At 43.6% G+C, this 20,510-nt stretch overlaps 1 protein-coding gene across 2 annotated transcripts in view; it reads left to right on the forward strand.

The window, feature by feature from the left end:
- Positions 1–19,555, forward strand: part of LOC121546227 (receptor-type tyrosine-protein phosphatase zeta-like) — a 47,698-nt gene extending 28,143 nt beyond the window's left edge. Inside the window, exons 10-30 of one of the 2 annotated variants that reach the window (XM_041857323.1) lie at positions 1–124; positions 779–905; positions 1,278–2,237; positions 4,047–4,194; positions 6,477–6,568; positions 6,670–6,755; positions 7,546–7,566; positions 7,976–8,072; positions 8,182–8,252; positions 8,391–8,525; positions 8,737–8,868; positions 8,977–9,140; positions 9,336–9,471; positions 10,005–10,151; positions 10,428–10,521; positions 12,378–12,454; positions 13,135–13,266; positions 13,354–13,506; positions 15,257–15,399; positions 15,668–15,803; positions 19,367–19,555. The exon at positions 1–124 is cut by the window's left edge and continues 61 nt beyond it. In XM_041857323.1, the coding sequence (XP_041713257.1) occupies positions 1–124; positions 779–905; positions 1,278–2,237; positions 4,047–4,194; positions 6,477–6,568; positions 6,670–6,755; positions 7,546–7,566; positions 7,976–8,072; positions 8,182–8,252; positions 8,391–8,525; positions 8,737–8,868; positions 8,977–9,140; positions 9,336–9,471; positions 10,005–10,151; positions 10,428–10,521; positions 12,378–12,454; positions 13,135–13,266; positions 13,354–13,506; positions 15,257–15,399; positions 15,668–15,803; positions 19,367–19,510 (3,319 nt within the window). In that variant the 3' untranslated portion in view covers positions 19,511–19,555. The remainder of the gene's footprint in view (positions 125–778; positions 906–1,277; positions 2,238–4,046; positions 4,195–6,476; positions 6,569–6,669; positions 6,756–7,545; positions 7,567–7,975; positions 8,073–8,181; positions 8,253–8,390; positions 8,526–8,736; positions 8,869–8,976; positions 9,141–9,335; positions 9,472–10,004; positions 10,152–10,427; positions 10,522–12,377; positions 12,455–13,134; positions 13,267–13,353; positions 13,507–15,256; positions 15,400–15,667; positions 15,804–19,366) is intronic. The other variant, XM_041857324.1, reaches the window with a different exon arrangement.
- Positions 19,556–20,510: the final 955 nt, after the last annotated feature.

Genomic DNA, 20,510 nt, shown 5'->3' on the forward strand with positions numbered 1-20,510 from the left:
GATGTGGGAGCGCCCCCGTGTGGTGTATGACACAACCATTGACTGGTACTCTGTCACCTACCAGAGGCTGCAGGACCAGAACCAGTCCAAACACGAGTACCGCACCGACGGAGACCAGGACGTGGTAATGCACCTGTCTACTTATCCATCTACTGTTGCATACCAGTCAGTGCTGGAAGGGACTACTTGTCTGTCTGTGGGTCATCTCTCTCACTCTCTCCCTCGCTCTTTTTCTCTCGCTCTCTCTCGCGTTCTCGCTCTCATGATTCTTTTCTGAATAACTGTAAAATATAAATATTGTGTTGTTCCTGGAGGCTGTTGCCGTAGTGATAACCAAAAGATACCTGTAAACAATCTGGCCAGAGATTTACAATATATCTTTTTTTTTTTTTTTTTTACATTTTTAGGCATTTAGCAGACGCTCTTATCCAGAGCAACTTACAGTTAGTGAATGCATACATTTTCATACTGGCCCCCCGTGGGAAACGAACCCACAACCCTGGCGTTGCAAGCGCCATGCTCTACCAACTGAGCTACAGGGGACTATATCAATACAGCTGTGATTGTTTTTGTTGTGTGTGTGATGGTTAGTATTCATCTGACCTTATGTCCCTTCTTACACAAATCGATAGCATTGCATTTTAGTCAGAAATCAATCTCATTTGTTAAATAGAGTGAATAAAGCTGAGACAAGCAACTGACTGTCACTGCTGTGATTGGCTGACTTATTGACGAGTGTGATTGGCTGACGTATTAATGATCAATCACCCTCTCTCAGGGGGCCATCATCCTCAATCTCCTGTCCAACAGCAGCTATGTGGTCCAGGTGGTAGCTGTCTGCACCAATGGCCTGACGGGGCGCTGGAGTGACCAGATTATAGTGGACATGCCCCAGGAGGACCCGGGTGAGACCAGCTATAATCTCGGCACCCACAACCAAACATTTTAATGTTAAACCTGTCACAAGAGACTAGACCAGTTTCTAAAAGGGATTTTTAATCCAGGAATCTGTGTCCAGCGTGAGCCTATACTACTGAGATTCATAGGAGAGAGTAAAGTGCTTTAGTTAACGGACATTCAACGTTCAAGTCCGTTAACTGTTATCATGATGAGCACAACTATTTTGATAACTTTCATACTTACTTTCAACGTTAAAGTAAGTATGAAAGTTATCAAAATAGATGTGCTCATCATGATAACAGTTGTCTAATATACGTATATATATATATATATATATATATATATATATATATAACCACCCATTCTCTTTTCTCCAGAGATTGAGTCTGATCCAGACAGTAGGGAACCTGAGGAGATATTGGAACCAGTGGATATATTGGAACAAGTAGACCAGATCCCAGTAGACCAGAACCCAGTAGAAGAGAGCAGAACCAGAGAGGATCGGCAGCAGATTTTCCCTGACCAGCCCTCCACCACTGCTGCCAACCAGGTGAGCTCTGTGCCGGTACCACCAGGGACCAGAGATGACCAGAACCGGATCGACCAGAACCCTGTGAACCAGTCCAGAGTGGACAAGACCAAGAAGGACCAGACCAGGAAGGACAAGAAGAAGCAGCGTATCCCTCCGTACCGCCCCTTCACCAGTGCCGCCTCCAACCGCAAGAGCGCCATCTGGGTCACCATGGTGACCGACCAGCCGGGCTTCCTGATTCCGGTCTCCCGGACGACCAGCCCGCCACCTGTCCGCCGGCGAATCACAGAGGAGGCCTCGTTGTCGTGGTCGCCTCAGCAGAGCCGGAACCAAAACCGTGGTTCCGCTGCCCAGAAACCTGACGTTTCTGGTGTCGGCCTGCTACCCCCAGAGGGCGATATGTACACCCCTCCGGCGGGGAGCATGGTGGTCACTGATGTTTACTACGAGGACGTTGTCAACACCACTGCCTTAGAGTTCGTAACTACGGCATCTAAAACTACACTGAAAAAAACACTGGATGATAGAGTTCTCAGTCCTCTTACTGCCAGACCTAAAGTCACAATGAAAGGACAGGACAGGGGCTTGGTTTTGACCACCAGGCTGTCTGATAACAAAGTTAGCACAGTGACAAGGGCCACCCCTATTCAACAGACCCTGGTTTCTGTAACCTCAACCCCCTCTGTGCCCTGGATCAGATCCAGGACTGCAAGTCCCAGAAACTCCCTCTCCACGGCCTACGGCTCCTCCACTACCTCAGGCCTCGTCAAGGTCGTACAGCACATTACCCAGCCCATATTCACCGGTAAGAAACACATATGTCCCCTGCATGCATGCTGTAAATGTCTGTGTAGTGTGCATATAAACTAAATTACACATTACCTTTATGCCTTTCCCTCTCCTCCTGTTGCCAAAGCTAGCAACTCTTAGATTGTTTGGTTGTTTGATGGTTGTATGCTGGTTGTTTGATGGGTTTATGATGGTTGTTTGATGGTTGTTTGATGGTTTTATGATGGTTGTTTGATGGTTGTATGATGGTTGTGTGACCTGCACCTCTCTTCTTTGCCCATCTGCCTCTCTCTACTGCTGTGCTGTTGATAAGAGTGATATTGACGCTTAGACCTACAATGGTGATGGTGGGTGTTAATAATGATAGTGGAGAAGGGACTGGCGCTCTACTGGCCGGTGGTGGTTATGGTGGTGATGTGCTGTAACAGTCCAGCTCTCGGTGTCTGTCTATGGTGATCTACCCTTTTCAACTTTTCTCTCATCCTCTGGCTGCCCAGTGGTTCATACTGGGACATACTGGTACTTCAGAGATCCATGTCTTTTACCAATATCCAGTGGTGGTGGTATTCCTCTGCCAGTCTGTCTTTCTTCCCTTGAATCATAAGGATTCACATCTTATGTCTTCTTCTGGGACTCTTTACCTGCCTTGCTGTGGGTGAGCTGGCTGCTCCTCCGTGACTCCAGTCTGCCCTCTGGTGGCTGCTCTGTATAGCCACTCAGACTCTGTGGTTGTTGTGCTTCTCTTCTCCAGGTCTCTGCTCTTCTATCCTTCGTTCTCTGGTGGTCTGATGTAGTGTCTCTTTGTTAAGTATTCAGTTTAGTGCTTATTTTCACACTCAGTCTGACCACACAGGTCTCTCTGTTCCAGTCAGTACCAGCTTTCAGAGGGGGACTTTGGTTCAGCAGCCCACAGAACCTCTCAACTTTCCAGCCCCATACCCCTCTGTCTCCCTCTCTGAAGAGGATTCTAGCACCTTGCACCCTACTCTCACACCCTCCCAAGGGGGCTACACCACCCTGCACCCTTCTCTCAGCCATTCCGAAGAGACAGCAACCCTCTACCCGTCTGTCACCCCCTCCGAAAAATACACAACCCTCTCCCCCTCTGTCCGCCCCTCTGAAGAGGACCCCAGGTCGGACAGACAGACTGTGAACTCTCAGGTTGGACAGACAGACATCAGTGGGTCAGGCTCTGGCCTCTACGGGGACGGGGTCACCCTAGGTCAGGACTGGCCGAGAGGGGCAACACTTTCCCTTGGGACAGACCTACGTTCACTCATACTGGCCTCAGCCCTGGACACAACAAAGGGAGAGACACAGGAAGAGAGCAGCGGTGACTTAGAGGGTCTTTCCTCTAGCTTCTACTTTGAGAGTGAGACTGGTAGTGGTGTGTCTGAGGTGGACAGAGCAGGGGCCAATCCCCAGGGGTCTGTGGTACTGGGTGAGGCTAGTGGGTCTGGAGATGGAGAGGTCCTAGTGGAGCAGCCCAGCGCTGGTAACTCTGGTATAGAGCTGCATATCCCTGGTATAGATCTACGTGTCCCTGTCCTCCCTGACAACAGGGCTGTGGAGGAGCTGAGGAAAGGTAACATCATGGTGGCGGGTTAGGAATCTCCAATCATGGTGGCGGGTTAGGTGGTGTTATTCAGAGAGTGATATGAGATTTCCTTGTGTAGGAGAGGAAATATGATTTTGTCATTTATACTCAATGAGGTGGTAACATATTTCCTACTGATTTAAATTAATAAATTATGTGTTTTTAAATCCAGGGTGTGTGCGTGTGCATACAAGTCTGTAAATAACAACCCATTATTTTCCCCCCCAGAGATCAGTAACAGCAGCCATGAGTCAAGGGTAGAAATGGTGGGAAGTGTTGCTGAGAGGGAGAGGAGGACAGTGGTCCCTCTGGCTGTGGTATCAACCCTCACCATTATCTGTCTACTGGTCCTGGTGGGCATCCTCATCTACTGGAGGTACGATTAGCACACTGCATTGTTAGCCGTTTTGTAATTTCAGTAACTTACTGTATAAACTGAATACAGTAGATTACCGTACAATCCACAGTAAAATACCGTACATTTGTTTTACAGCACACTGTAAGACCTTTCTATAATTTCAAAACCCATCAAATGCACAGTAGAAAGAATAGCTGGCTCAATAACATATTTTAAGGCGTGCATTGGCTATATTTGTTTCACCGTTTAGTGAGAGTCCTATACCAATTTAAGTGATATGTGGTAGTAGTTCCCTAACAATTAAATGTATACTGAACAAAAATATAAATGCAACGTGCAACAATTTCAAAGATTTTCAAAGATGAGTTACAGTTCATATAAGGAAATCAGTCAATTGAAATAAATTAATTAGGCCCTAATTTATGGATTTCACATGACTGGGAATACAGATATGCATCTGTTGGTCACAGATACCTTTAAACAAAAGGTAGGGGCGTGTATCAGAAAACCAGTCAGTATCTGGTGTGACCAGCATTTGCCCCATGCAGCGTGACACATCTCCTTCACATAGAGTTGATCAGGCTGTTGATTGTGGCCTGTGGAATGTTGTCCAACTCCTCTTCAATGGCTGTGCGAAGTTACTGGATATTGGAGGAAACTGGAACATGCTGTCGTACACGTCGATCCAGAGCATCCCAAACACGCTCAATGGGTGACATGTCTGGTGAGTATGCAGGCCATGGAAGAACTGGGACATTTTCAGCTTCGAAGAATTGTGTACAGATCCTTGCGACATGGGGCTGTGCATTATCATGCTGAAACATGAGGTGATGGCGGCGGATGAATGGCACGACAATGGGCCTCAGGATCTCGTCACGGTATCTCTGTGCATTCAAATTGCCATCGATGAAATGCAATTGTGTTCGTTGTCCATAGCTTATGCCTGCCCATACTATAACCCCACCACTATGGGGCACGCTGTTCACAACGTTGTTATCAGCAAACCACTCACCCACACAATACCATACACGTGGTCTACGGTTGTGAGGCCGGTTGGAAGTACTGCCAAATTCTCTAAAACGACATTGGAGGTGGTTTATGGTAAAGAAATTAACATTACATTCTCTGGCAGCAGCTCTGGTGGACATTCCTGCAGTCAGCATAGCAATTGCACACGCCCTCAAAACTTCTGTGGCATTGGCATTGCGTTGTGTGACAAAACTTCACATTTTAGAGTGACCTTCTATTGTCCCCAGCGCAAGATGCACCTGTGTAATGACCATTCTTGATATGCCACGCCTGTCAGGTGGATGGATTATCTTGGCAAAGGAGAAATGCTCACTAACAGGGATGTAAACAAATTTGTGCACAAAATTGTAGAGAAATACTTTTTCTGTGCAAATGAAAAATGTCTGGGATCTTTTATTTCAGCTCATGAAACATGGGACCAACACTTTACATGTTGCGTTTATATTTTTGTTCAGTATATATAGGGAATAGATCAGAGTAGAAGCAGGTCTTAAACCTTTTAATGGCTGAATATTTACCCATGTCCATTTGATCTGTTTTGCCATGTAATCACGGCCAGTTTGGAAGCTTTTGATTAGGCCTCTAGAAGTTTAAGTGATATGAAACACCTAATATTCATTAATATGCAAATGCATAAAGCCAACCTGCTTGCTCTAATCCCTTGTAATTACAGTAAAATACTGTAGTTTAAAATAAAAATAGTGTAATAGTCAGTTTTACTGTATTGTGCTCATTGCTCTGTCATCAAGTTACTGTAAATATCTCAGTATTGTATTGGCACTATCCAGAGATATATCATAAGATATCCTATTGTAATTACAAGTAATGGAGAAGCTTTTTACTTGCTATGATTGTGATTTTTTTAATCAACTTTGGTTGAATACACTGACTGTAAGTTGCTAAGGACAAGATCGCCCGCTAAATGACCAAAATCTAAATGTAAAAATGAAAACTTGCAAAGAACACTGGGTAATATGTCACTGCATGGGTAATTCCAATAATATACTGTAATTAGATTACAGTCACATTTTTGGTACTGTAAAATGGATTACTGTAAAATGGATTACAGTAGCTGTACTGTAAAATAAATTACAGTAACTTACTGGCCAATTGCTGCCAGTAAGTTACTGTACATTTTACAGGAAATGTTTTACAGTGTGTGTTCAGATAGAAATGTATTGTAAAGAGCAGGTATGATTGTCTGCCCTGTAGAATTGGGAGTCGTGTCAGCTCTATTCATTATATTTCAATTTGCAACATTTGTTTAACAGAAACTGCTTCCAGACGGTTGAACTCTACACTGAAGACACCGCCTCACCCAAAGTCATCTCTGCTCTGTCTTCACCTCTGCTGCTCGCCACAGGTAACACACACACTCACACTCACACACACACACACACACTCACACACACACACACACACACACACATACCTTCGTCCATTCACTCCTGTCTGTGTTTCCAGAAGAGCACGAGGCGCTGTCAGTGAAGCAGTTTGTGAAGCACGTGGCAGAACTCCACCAGAACAACACCTTCTCCAAGGAGTTTGAGGTGAGAGAGACATCAACCTGATACTACTGTATGTATTATACATGCTGCTCTTAATGCTCCCCAGCAGTATTAACATCACTTAGACACAGTGTTGTAGTCATGGTTGGGATGTGACCCTCACTGCTTACTAAAGCTGCCATTATCCCTTTCTAATCAATAAAAGTGTATGTTAGTTCAGAGTATAACTGAACTCAACACTACTGGTAAGTGAGGCATCCTGTCTGAAAGGTGGCACTGTCTGAAACAGAAACGTTTGTTTAATGGCCAATGAGAATGGTTAGAGAAACATTTTAGTTGTTGTCTGCAGATGTTAATATGTGTATTAGATGTCCCTATCTATCTCAGTGTAACTGTTGGGGTTGTGGGATAGCATGTTGAGGGTGTACTGTATGTTTAGATGAGGGACTACATTACACTGTCTCTGTAGGTAACCTTACTCTGGTAAAACGTGTACATAGCTATAGACACACAGAGTTTGGCAAACCTTTTAGACATTTTAATGGGTGCCATGTTCACACCACCCATTCCAAGACAACGCTCCAATAGAATGTTTGGTGTCAACATGGCGTACAGTTTGCAACACTGTGTGTATCAGTAGGTGACCCCACTACCTCCAGACACATACACACACAGAGAGCTGTTCCTCATGTTTGTGTATCTGCACTGACTGGTCACTGTGTGTCACCCAACCCCTCATCGCTGTGCTTTCTGCATTCTCACCCCCTCCTCCCCTCCACCCTCCCACCTCCCATTCTCACCCCCCACCCCTCCTTCCTCCCCCTCCCATTAGATTGTTACAGAGTGTTATGAGGTAAGACTCCCTTTGTGTTAGATTAGATATTCACACAGTATCAAAGATGTGATCTCATCTTATCCTGATTCATCAGGACTTCCTGATTATTTGACCTTTGACCTCAGAATCAGGAAGACCTTTTCTCTTTATCCTATCATTGGAATTGACTGATAGTGTTTTCTTTGTTGCATGGATCACATCTCTGAGTAGCTGTACTGTCTGCTGTCATGTATTTTAGTGTTTTCTTGTTTGTTGTGTTCTTCTTGCATGCTACCTTCTATTTGAAAATTGGACTTGCGTGTTGGGCTCCGGCCGGGTTGTGTGTGTTGGTTCGTAATGGCTCAGTGTGTGTGTGTGCGTGCAGATGTGTGTATTGGTCATCGTTCAGGGTTGTGTGACTGAGTGCCAGTGTGTGTTTCTCTTGCAGGAGGTGCAGGCGTGCACGGTGGAGATGGGCATCACCACTGACAGCTCCAACCACCCAGACAACAAGAACAAGAACCGATATATCAACATCATGGCCTGTACGTCACTCACGCACACACACACACACACACACACACACACACACAGACACAGACATACACACATACACACATACACACTATGCATTAACCTTCTTTGTTGTTCTAGATGACCACAGCAGAGTCAAACTGCTGGAAGAGGCAAAAGGTGGAGACTACATCAATGCTAACTTTGTTGATGTAAGTAGCTCCTCTCCTAATCATTAATATCATTAATATCACAATCAGATACTGAACATGTACGTACACTATGTAAAGGGGATTAGTATAGAAATACGGACTGATTGATTGGTCTGTGTGTGTTTGTGTTCCTGTCAGGGTTTTGAGCGTACGAGAGCCTACATTGCGGCCCAGGGGCCCCTGAAGTCTGGGACAGAGGACTTCTGGAGGATGGTGTGGCAGGAGAATGTTGGAGTCATCGTCATGATCACCAACCTGTTGGAGAAGGGACGGGTCAGTTAGTCACTCAGATAGACTGCAAGCTGGGGCACTGTGTTAATGTGTGTATCTTTACACAGTTTAAACATAAAACATTGGTTCAAGAGGAAAGAAAAATGGAACATATCTATGTTTGTGAGGTAACCCGGGAAAGGTTTTTATATGACTTTTATATATACTGTTTTGACCATTGTGTGACTGAGGCTCTCTCCCTCTGTGATGTCAGAGGAAGTGTGACCAGTACTGGCCAATGGAGAACCAGGAGGAGTATGGTTATTTCCTGGTGACCCTAAAGGACACCAAGACCCTGGCCTACTATACCCTGAGGACCTTTACCCTCAGAGACACCTCACAAAAGGTACCTGCCTGGACACACACACACACCCACACACCTTGAAGAAGTTGCACTGCAGTACACAGAGCTTCTAGTCTTTTTGACCCTGCCTGCTGTGTGTTGTACCTGCAGGCTTCCAAGAGGGGGTGCTGTGCTGAGAGGACGGTGGTCCAGTACCACTACACCCAGTGGCCTGACATGGGCGTGCCTGAATACACCCAGCCTGTCCTCTCCTTCGTATGTGCCTCGTCCCAGGCCAGGACTCAGGACATGGGCCCCGTCCTCGTACACTGCAGGTGGGCTGGGTGTGTGTGGGGAAGGGGGGGTTAACAACCAGGGGGAAAGACGAGAATATTGCGTAAGAAAGGTTTGATTAACAGTATGCACATCCAATGGCTTTGTGCAGGAGGTGAATATCCAAGTATTCATTTCTGAAAAGGGAAGCATTGTGTTGTGTGGGACTCTCTCACAAGTATGTTCTGTGTGTGTAGTGCTGGTGTGGGGAGGACAGGGACCTACATCGTGCTGGACAGTATGCTGCAACAGATCCAGGAGCAGGGAACAGTCAACATACTGGGCTTCCTCAAACACGTCAGAACACAGAGGAACTTCCTGGTACAGACGGAGGTAATACACACACTTGCAGGAGTAATTAGGGTAGCGTTTCCCAAACTCGGTCCTGGGGTAACCAAGGGGTGCGCATTTTGGTTTTTCCCCTAGCACTACACAGCTGATTCAAATAACCAACTCATCATCAAGCTTTGATTATTTGAATCAGCTGTGTATGCTAGAGCAGAAACCAAAATGTGTATCCAGGACCAAGTTTGGGAAATGCTGAATAAGGGTTAAGTGCCTTGCTCATTGGCACATCAACAGATTTTTCACATAGTTAGCTTGGGGTTTCAAACCAGCAACCTTTCGGTTACTGGCCCAACGCTCTTAACCGCTAGGCTACCTGATGCCTTTATGGCCTGCTTTGATATATACAGATCTGAAAATATTGGAAAGGTGAAAGCAACAAGGCTCTGTCCAATAGGCAAACTCTGAAAATATAGGAGCTAGGAGAAGGGGCTAGAGATTGAAATGCAACTGGCCCCAGCCCTGCTGTATGTGATGTGAGTGAGAAGTCTCTCTCTGTGTTATGTCGCTCTGGTCCTCAGGAGCAGTATGTGTTTATCCATGATGCCCTGGTGGAGGCCATCGTCAGCAGGGACACTTTGGTGACCTCTGACCTGGTCCACTCCTACGTCTCTGACCTGCTGACCACTGGGCCGTCCGGCAGGACACGCATGGAGAGACAGTTCAAGGTCAGAACACACACACACACACACACACACAGAGAGATGGGGGTTTGTCCCAAGTGGAACCCTATACCCTACTACGCTACTTTCAGGGCCCTGACTTGGGACCTACTCAAACACTTTGAGAATACATTGTCTCTACCTTCCTCCTTTCCTTGAAGTAATCACTGATCTGGCATGACTTTGATTGGTGAAAGCCATGGAGCGGGAATGATGGTAATGTGTTGGTATTGTGGTTAATCTGATAGCGTTATGGTAACATTTACTACTGTGGTGTTATAGCTTGTGAGTCAGAGTAGAGCCAGACAGGCTGACTACGCCGCTGCCCTGAGAGAAGGAAACGCTGACAAAAACAGGACCTCCTCTCTCATGCCTGGTGAGTTGAAGTAGCCAAACACACACAACAAGATATAGTTGGTAAGAGACAGATATTCAGTCAATACTAGGAATAGGTTCTCCTCCATCTACAGTGGGAGGAAAAAGTATTTGTCAGCCACCAATTGTGCAAGTTCTCCCACTTAAAAAGATGAGAGAGGCCTGTAATTTTCATCATAGGTACACGTCAACTATGACAGACAAATTGAGAGAAAAAAATCCAGAAAATCACATTGTAGGATTTTTAATGAATTTATTTGCAAATTATGGTGGAAAATAAATATTTGGTCACCTACAAACAAGCAAGATTTCTGGCTCTCACAGACCTGTAACTTCTTCTTTAAGAGGCTCCTCTGTCCTCCACTCGTTACCTGTATTAATGGCACCTGTTTGAACTTCTTATCAGTATAAAAGACACCTGTCCACAACCTCAAACAGTCACACTCCAAACTCCACTATGGCCAAGACCAAAGAGCTGTCAAAGGACACCAGAAACAAAATTGTAGACCTGCACCAGGCTGGGAAGACTGAATCTGCAATAGGTAAGCAGCTTGGTTTGAAGAAATCAACTGTGGGAGCAATTATTAGGAAATGGAAGACATACAAGACCACTGATAATCTCCCTCGATCTGGGGCTCCACGCAAGATCTCACCCCGTGGGGTCAAAATGATCACAAGAACGGTGAGCAAAAATCCCAGAACCACACGGGGGGACCTAGTGAATGACCTGCAGAGAGCTGGGACCAAAGTAACAAAGCCTACCATCAGTAACACACTACGCCGCCAGGGACTCAAATCCTGCAGTGCCAGATGTGTCCCCCTGCTTAAGCCAGTACATGTCCAGGCCCGTCTGAAGTTTGCTAGAGTGCATTTGGATGATCCAGAAGAGGATTGGGAGAATGTCAGATGAAACCAAAATAGAACTTTTTGGTAAAAACTCAACTCGTCGTGTTTGGAGGACAAAGAATGCTGAGTTGCATCCAAAGAACACCATACCTACTGTGAAGCATGGGGGGTGGAAACATCATGCTTTGGGGCTGTTTTTTCTGCAATGGGACCAGGACGACTGATCCGTGTAAAGGAAAGAATGAATGGGGCCATGTATCGTGAGATTTTGAGTGAAAACCTCCTTCCATCAGCAAGGGCATTGAAGATGAAACGTGGCTGGGTCTTTCAGCATGACAATGATCCCAAACACACCGCCCGGGCAACGAAGGAGTGGCTTCGTAAGAAGCATTTCAAGGTCCTGGAGTGGCCTAGCCAGTCTCCAGATCTCAACCCCATAGAAAATCTTTGGAGGGAGTTGAAAGTCCGTGTTGCCCAGCGACAGCCCCAAAACATCACTGCTCTAGAGGAGATCTGCATGGAGGAATGGGCCAAAATACCAGCAACAGTGTGTGAAAACCTTGTGAAGACTTACAGAAAACGTTTGACCTGTGTCATTGCCAACAAAGGGTATATAACAAAGTATTGAGAAACTTTTGTTATTGACCAAATACTTATTTTCCACCATAATTTGCAAATAAATTAATTAAAAATCCTACAATGTGATGTTCTGGATTTTTTTTTCTCATTTTGTCTGTCATAGTTGACGTGTACCTATGATGAAAATTACAGGCCTCTCTCATCTTTTTAAGTGGGAGAACTTGCACAATTGGTGGCTGACTAAATACTTTTTTTCCCCACTGTATGTCTTACCCCAGCAGAGAAGAGAAATAGGCAAAATAACATTTTGATTCAGAGCAATAAAAAAATTGAATAGTTTATCTGAGCAAACCAGAAATCTTTCAATAAATAAATTAAATACTTTAGGACCACTTTAAAATAATAGATTGTGTGTTTCTGTGTGTGTTACAGTGGAGAGATCCAGAGTGTGTCTGTCCTGTCCAGTGGAAGGAGAATCTTCAGACTACATCAACGCTTCCTATATCATGGTAAGAACAAGGTTGACCATTTGATAAGGCCCCTTATAAATGCTTTATAGAGCATTCACAGGGTCATCATAAACACTACATACACTGAGTGTAAAAAACATTAGGAATTGCTCTTTCCATGACATAGACTGACAAGGTGAATCCAGGTGAAAGCTATGATCCCTTATTGATGTCACCTGTTAAATCCACTTCAATCAGTGTAGATGAAGGGGAGGAGACAGGTTAACGAAGGATTTTTAAGCCTTGAGACAATTGACACATGGATTGTGTATGTATGCCATTCAGAGTGTGAATGGGCAAGACAGAAGATTTAAGTGCCTTTGAATGGGGTATGGTAGTAGGTTCCAGGCGCATCGGTTTGAGTGTGTCAAGAACTGCAATGCTGCTGGGTTTTTCACACTCAACAGTTTCCCGTGTGTATCAAGAATGGTCCACCAACCAAGGTACTGTACATCCAGCCAACTTGACACAACTGTCCCTTTGGAACGCTTTGACACCTTGTAAAGTCCATGCCCCGTCGAATTGAGGCTGTTCTGAGGGGATGCAACTCAATAGTAGGAAGGTGTTCCTAATGTTTTGTACACTCAATGTAGATGCTTCACAAACCATGTAGAAGCGAAGTCATATGTGTGTTCCAGATTCATGTTGTTTATTTTGACTGTGTCTGTGCTGTGTTCCAGGGTTACAACAAGAGCAGGGAGTTTATCCTGACCCAGTCTCCTCTCCCCTCCACTGTCTCTGATTTCTGGAGAATGGTCTGGGACCACAACTCACAGCTCATCATCTCCCTGCTTGACACACACACAGCACAGGTAGGTAGGTAGCACTACACACACACACACACACACACTGGTCAACAGTATCACACCTATAATGCTGTTTCCATTGTGTCCTATCAGTGCGAGGGGGAGGAGTCTTGTGTATACTGGCCCAGTAAGGATCAGCCAATCAGCTGTGAGGGTTTCATAGTGTCGTTCTCTGGAGAGGACCACATCTGTCTGGCCAACGAGGAGAGACTGGTGGTCCACGACTTCTTACTGGAGGCCACACAGGTGAGGACACACACACACACACAGATCCAACCACACACACGTGCACGCTCACACACGCATACACACACACACACAGATCCAACCACACATACACACAGCCCAGCTAGCACATAACATTCTGAGAACCATATGTTTCTTAGATCTTGGTGTGAACATGGTTGTCCTATGGTTATTTTGTATACAACCTTCCCACAACTTTCTGGGAATGGTGCAGGATAGTTGCTTGCCTTTGGAACATTCTCGGCACATTTAAGGAACTTCACAAAAAAATGATTTTTATTGGTATTTCATTACTTTAACAGAACATTTCCTAAAAGTTCAAACATGGTTACATTTAATTTCAATGTTGGTAATGCTCTATTAACGTTCTCCAACTAGATTGACATTGGGAATGTTGTCAGATAGTTCAGAGAACGTTAAGAAACTACTTCTGTGGGAATTTCAGCACTTTAGCATAATGTTTCCTACAGGTTTCCTCATGGTTCTATTTAAAGTCGTGTTCTCAAATTGTTCTGAGAACGTTAAGAAAACTTTCCATAAAAAACACAAGAAAACATTTGTAATGTTCAGAGAACTTAAACATTCCATTCTTAGCATCTACAAAACTCTCTTTATCCTCTCTCTTGTTAAGTGTGTTGAGGTGTGTTGGCCGCACCCACTAATTGGCCACACCTGATCTTAATGAGTGCTTGTTTCCTTTGAAATGGTGTCTGCTTTAATAGACTAAAATGAACAATATGGAATGCTAGCTTCATCCTGGTGGCGCAGTGGACTATTTCCATGGATTGAGAACAGAAGATCACAGGTTTGAATCTCACTGATGCTGTGTCACAATAAAACATAAATGTGTTTGTGTGATTAAAACTTTTTACTGCAGTGAACTAAATCAGGTTTATACAGAGTGTTTCTTGGTAGTCTTAAACAAATCTACTTTGAAACAAAAGTATACACCTCACACACATGGTTATGGGCTTAAAAAAAGAAGACACCTGTAGCATGTCAGATATAGAGTTGAAATGTATTACATTTTGAGTTCGCATCCCAATATTCCACTTTATATACATCACAGAAGACTGAAATATAACAAAACCGTTTGACATAGAAACACCGGATTTTCAGCATTTAAAAAATAATAATGTTTATGAATTATGAAATTATGAAAAATATTAATAACATTCCACCCATGATCCCACTAGAGGGCGATTTGGTCATTTGACTGCAGGTAAAGGCTACTGCCTAAGGAAATGAATTTCCATGTGTTCCATCTGTGCTTGGAGTTAAACTAGCAGTGTTATTAAGTCTTATTGAAACATTCAGTGAACATTTTAAAGGAAGTTATTAAAAAACCTCCAAATAACCTATATTTTCTGTTCTCAGAGCGTTAATAAAACCTCCCAGGGAAATGTTCAAGTAACCAGAGTAAAATGTTCTCAGAACATCCCTGGCTGCGAACTAAATATAAACGTTCCCATAACAGGCTATATTTTCACTTCTGTTCTCAGAACGTTTAAAAAACGTTCAATTTTACCGGTCAGGAAACGTATGGCTTCATTCCCACAACCAATGTGAAACCAAAAACATACGTTCCCACAACTTCCAAGGAACCAAATGTGCTAGCTGGGAGAGATCAAACCACACACACAGATCAAACCAGACACACACACACACACAAATGAGGACCACACACAAATGAGTACTACACATACATACACCACACTCTTCCCACACTCCTCTCTCCCTCTTTCCCCAGGATAACTATGTCCTGGAGGTGCGTCAGTACATGTCCCCCAGCTGGCCCAACCCAGACAGCCCCGTCAGCAGCACCTTCCAGTTGCTCAACATTATCACAGAGGACAGCAGACAAAGAGAAGGAACCATAGTCGTACATGACCGGTGAGTTACTCTTCTCCTCTGTTCCTTGGGTCTTCTCTGTTCCCTCTGTGTTCTCTGTGGCTGGCATGTCACCTGAGGGCTGTTAGGGTGCGAGGAATCTTATTTGAAGAGTGTGTAACTCACTTAGGGAGCTGGTTTCACTGATTCACCACATAAAGTGCTTTTTGGTCCAGAAGTAGTTGGCTTAATCTGTGTTTGTGAGAAAGACTTGGTTGTTTTTTTGTGTAATTGGTTCATAACATATTTCCCCTGTCTGTGTCTGTGCTAGCCTGGGTGGCTCGATGGCGGGGCTGTTCTGTGCCCTCACCACCCTGGCACAGCAGCTGGAGCAGCAGGGCTCTGTGGACGTGTACCAGGTGGCACGCATGACCAACCTCATGAGGCCTGGTGTCTTCAACGACATGGTATGTCCTGGAACAGCACACACACACACATCGTACACACAACACAGCAACTCGGGGAACATAGACACACACATACTCACACCAGGCTGATCTCATAGACTAGACTTAACATAGTAAACATAAATCCGGGACATTCAAATGAGTATGATATGTTATGTTTGGTATGGTTACATAAGACAGAAGGTTACTTAAGGCAAAAACAAAAGGACAGGAGTTGGTCAGGGTGGATGGGTGGTTGTATAACGCGAACGTCTAGCAACCCAAAGGTTGCGTTTTCAAATCTCATCACGGACAACTTTAGCAACTAACCCTAACCCTAACTAATTTCTACTTTTTAGCTACTTTGCAACTACTTAGCATGTTAGTTAACCCTTCCCCAAACCCTAACCTTAACCCTTTAACCTAAATCCTAACCCTAATTTTAACCCTAACCTTAACCCCTAGCCTAGCTAACAATGAAACTACTACTGCAGTTAATTGCTGTGAATGAAGACACAGGGAGATTTCCGGTCGAGGGCAGGTATACAAGATACAAATCACCTCAAGATAAAAACATAATATTCAATATCAGTAAGTTAGACTAAATATTAACATTTCATATATTCGAGGGTAATAACATTCAATCTGGATAATAACACAAAACAAATTATAAGGCTAGAGAAATGTATCGACAAATATTACAACAACACGCAACACCCAAACATGACGAAGGATAAACGAGGAGAATCAATCTCCAAGAGAAAACGCGACTCCTCGACTGATACAGATGATTTATACTTTTCACCACTGGGACTGGTAAGTGTGGAAAGCGACTTGTTGAAGTCGATAAATGACAAACTGGGCATACTAGAGTTGGTCAGTAATGATGTAAAAGAGTTGAAGGCGAGTCTTGAAATGAGTGACGGAAAAGCTGCGATAATGGAGAGTGATACAAAAAAACTAAAAGGGACAGTCACTAGGATGGAAACGGACGTTAAGGAACTTAAAAAGGAGAACAACTTTCTGAGAGAAGCCTAGTACTTACGGGTATCCAGGAAAAAGACGGAGAGATTACAGAAAAAATAGTGAAGGACTTCTTTCTTACAGCGCTTCAAATTCCACTCGAGGCTGTCGACAAAATCCAACTCTAACGTGTACACCGTTTCAGACAGAGGACAGAGATATGAGCGTCCAATCGTTGCCAAATTTGCTTTTTATAAGGATAAAGTAATGGTAAAAAAGGTAAAAGACTTGCTGGCACGAAAATAGGCATGAATGATCAGTTCCCAAGGGAGATTGCAGAAAGGTGCAAAGTTCTGTACCCAATCTTCAAGGAAAATAGATTAAAAGGGAAGCGTGTTGCTCTTGTTGTCGATAAACTGGATATTGACAACCAAATGTTCCGCGACACAAAGACTACGCCATGGCTATTCTGAAAGTTCTAATAGAGGAGTCGAATAATAGAACACCCAATACTAGTCATGGTAGGGATTGTAATAATAAAACGTATTTATAGTAGGTATAGTAATTTATAAAGGGAAAATACGGTATTACAAGAAAAGATAACAAGCTAAATAATACATCTTCAAATACAACTAAATTAGAACACAAGTACTCAATCTACATAGTGGAGATAAAAACATAGCAAACAGAAGACATAAAAGGCACAGTATGTGGGTATGTGTGGATGAATTGTGATGGAAGGTGTGGTGTGCGTTTTTGTGTTTGAATAAGTGTGGCGTTAAGTGATTGAGAAAGGAAATGGTTGCATATCCCAGAACCAACATGTGTCTGTGAGCAGGGGTTGTGAGAGAGAGCTTTCAATTTTGGTAGATGAGGGATATACATTTTAAAATATAGTATACATCTAATATTTATTTATTTATTGTCCTATCATGATGGAACGATCCCCAACCCTATATCCTAGACACCCACCTGAGCGACCCATACACCAAAGAGAAGTCCCCATCTGTTTTATGGACCTGCTGTGAGTTGACTATATGCAGCCAAAACAGAAAAATAAATGCGGTCAGAGACCTACTTGAGCAGCACCGCCCCCTCAAGATTCTGAGCCTGCCTGGCAGGGTTGGTCCTACAAAGCCAGAGCCCCCTGATGGGAGAGCATAATATACAAGGAAATTCTCAAAGCTGCTAATGAGAACCTTGACGACCTTGTACCTAGCTGGTGGGGATTCCGGTGGGGTACCCCCACCCAGGTAGTGGCAGTGCTGGCAACACTGGCTGCAGTAACCAATGGGAGGGGGTCACACTCGGACAATCAGAGAGGGGGCTTATCATTGTGGCCCATGTGGCACAAAATAGTCAAAGGTCTGACTGCACGGAGATGCTTGGGAAAAATGGTAACAACGGGGGACCACAGTGTTTGTGTCTCAGGTGAAGAGGGTGGATCTGATCTCCATCACCTAGGACTTGACATAGATTAAATAGATTAATCAAATCTCACATTGTTGTAAATTTTTGCTCAATCTTGCATGCTTTCTCAAACAGCTGTAACTGTATATGCATTCGTATATGCATTCGTAAATCAGGTCCTTTCTTGAGTTGGGCTCTGGGATGTAACAACCGTTGAGCATCTGATTTTATGGTTGATTGTGGAGGAAAGGGGTTGAGTGTAATAGAGTATGTGCGTGTGTGTTTATCCCACATCTGTTGCAAGGGGGGTAAGGATGTTAGGGAGAATATAGGATGAACCACAATAATTGTTTGCTAAAACTTGTGTTTACCCTCCACTAGGCCTACACTGCTGTAGCCTACCCTCTCAGCCGAGGCAGCTTTACACACATGAACATACGCAGAACAGGTAGCCTACATTCAATATAATAGTTGAATGAAAACATGTTTTACCCCCTAGTTCACAATTGTCCATAATTCATGAGTTAATGCTTGGAGTCTTCACAGATCGTGTGAAATAAAACAAACACTACCTTTCTATCCTTACATTAATAACATTTATGGCTGTGTTATTTGTCATTATTAAGCATTTAACAATTGAATTAGAACATTGAACTTAAACCCTGTACGAATCATGGATCTTGGAGATCTCTGAAAAAATGTGTACCTACGCCTATGTAACACGCACCTGAAAAACAAAGCAATGAGCGCTCTAAACAGCAGACTGACAAAAGCAAACAATGATAAATCAATGGATAAATCTAATGCATTGGAATAAAGGCTGTTTTTTTTATCAAGGACGCATGGCAAATAAATGGCGAAAATTAGGAAGTACAAAGGAAAATTGATGCGTAAAAGAGCTCAGCTCAGGCCGAAATTCAGCACTACTGAGTGGATAGCTCAGCCACAAAGAAAGAAATGGTTAAAACCATGACAGAGCGATGGGGGTGTTAGTTTCATTTGGAAGCTTTCATTTTAATATTTACCACTGAATTTTAAACAAATAGAAGAATGGATAAATGTGCATTATTTAGAGACTTTTGCTGCATTTAGGGGAGCTAACGTCTCATTCAGGGGAGCTGAGCCCCCCTCCCCCCCGGCTCTCCCGTAATTCGCACCCTGCACCTGGCCCATCCTGTACTGACTCTTGTCTTTCACCGCTCCACTCCTAGGAGCAGTACCAGTTCATGTACAGGGCCGTGTTGAGTCTGGTGGACAGCCAGGAAAACCAGAGGGCCCTACAGTCCCCTGAGACCAACGGTTCTGTCCCCCTGGTGGCCACCACTGCAGCAGAGAGCCTAGAGTCCCTCATGTGAGAGAGAGAGAGAGAGAGAGAGAGAGAGAGAGAGAGAGAGAGAGAGAGAGAGAGAGAGAGAGAGAGAGAGAGAGAGAGAGAGAGAGAGAGAGAGAGAGAGAGAGAGAGAGAGAGAGAGAGAGAGAGAGAGAGAGAGAGAGAGAGAGAGAGAGAGAGAGAGAGAGAGAGAGAGAGAGAGAGAGAGAGAGAGAGAGAGAGAGAGAGAGAGAGAGAGAGAGAGAGAGAGAGAGAGCTGCCTATAAAATACATGAGATTATGCATCCAATTATCACAATAAAACATACTGTTTGTCATGTATGACCACACGTTGCAACTGGCTGCTAGGGTTCTGGTGTAATTCATTTTGTGATTCATGTTGTACTTTAAAACTGTTTTGATACTATGTCTTTGTGACTAATGCCAAATGTTCTGTACTCTTTTTTTTTAAAGGTGACCACTGTCTTGCTTAAAGTTTGTTAAAGTTTTGGAGTTGTTTGATTTAACTATCTATCCCTTTGAAATGTCTTAATTTTATGTAATTACTTAAAAGGGATAAATATCCTTCCTGTGTCATTCTATCTACTATATGTTTCTTCTTGCTCTTGTGGATGACTTGTGTAAATACTGGTGTTAAACATGTAGAATAAGAGATGATCAGTTGGAAAGGTGGAATTATATAATATTATTTCATATTATGTAAATATTAATAATTGACCACTATCAAAAGGCCAAATGTATTTATACCTCTAGATTTGATATTTTACTATGGAGTTGGCTTTCTATCCATTTACAAACGTTATTACTATGTTTTTTTTGTCCGTTTTTTTAGTTCAAATGTCGATAATGCTTTTAATATTTCTGAAATGTTTTGGTCTTTTTTAACATTATAGAGGCATGGAGTTTCAGTAGTCATAAGATTACTATAAACAGCACTGTATATTTGGGTTTGAACAGGATGAGTAAAGATGTTATCTAAACCTTAAACTCGTCATTTACTATCACAACAAACTCTTGTCATTGTC

Source organism: Coregonus clupeaformis, chromosome 30, assembly GCF_020615455.1.
Source record: "Coregonus clupeaformis isolate EN_2021a chromosome 30, ASM2061545v1, whole genome shotgun sequence".
In the NCBI taxonomy this organism is placed as follows: domain Eukaryota; kingdom Metazoa; phylum Chordata; class Actinopteri; order Salmoniformes; family Salmonidae; genus Coregonus; species Coregonus clupeaformis.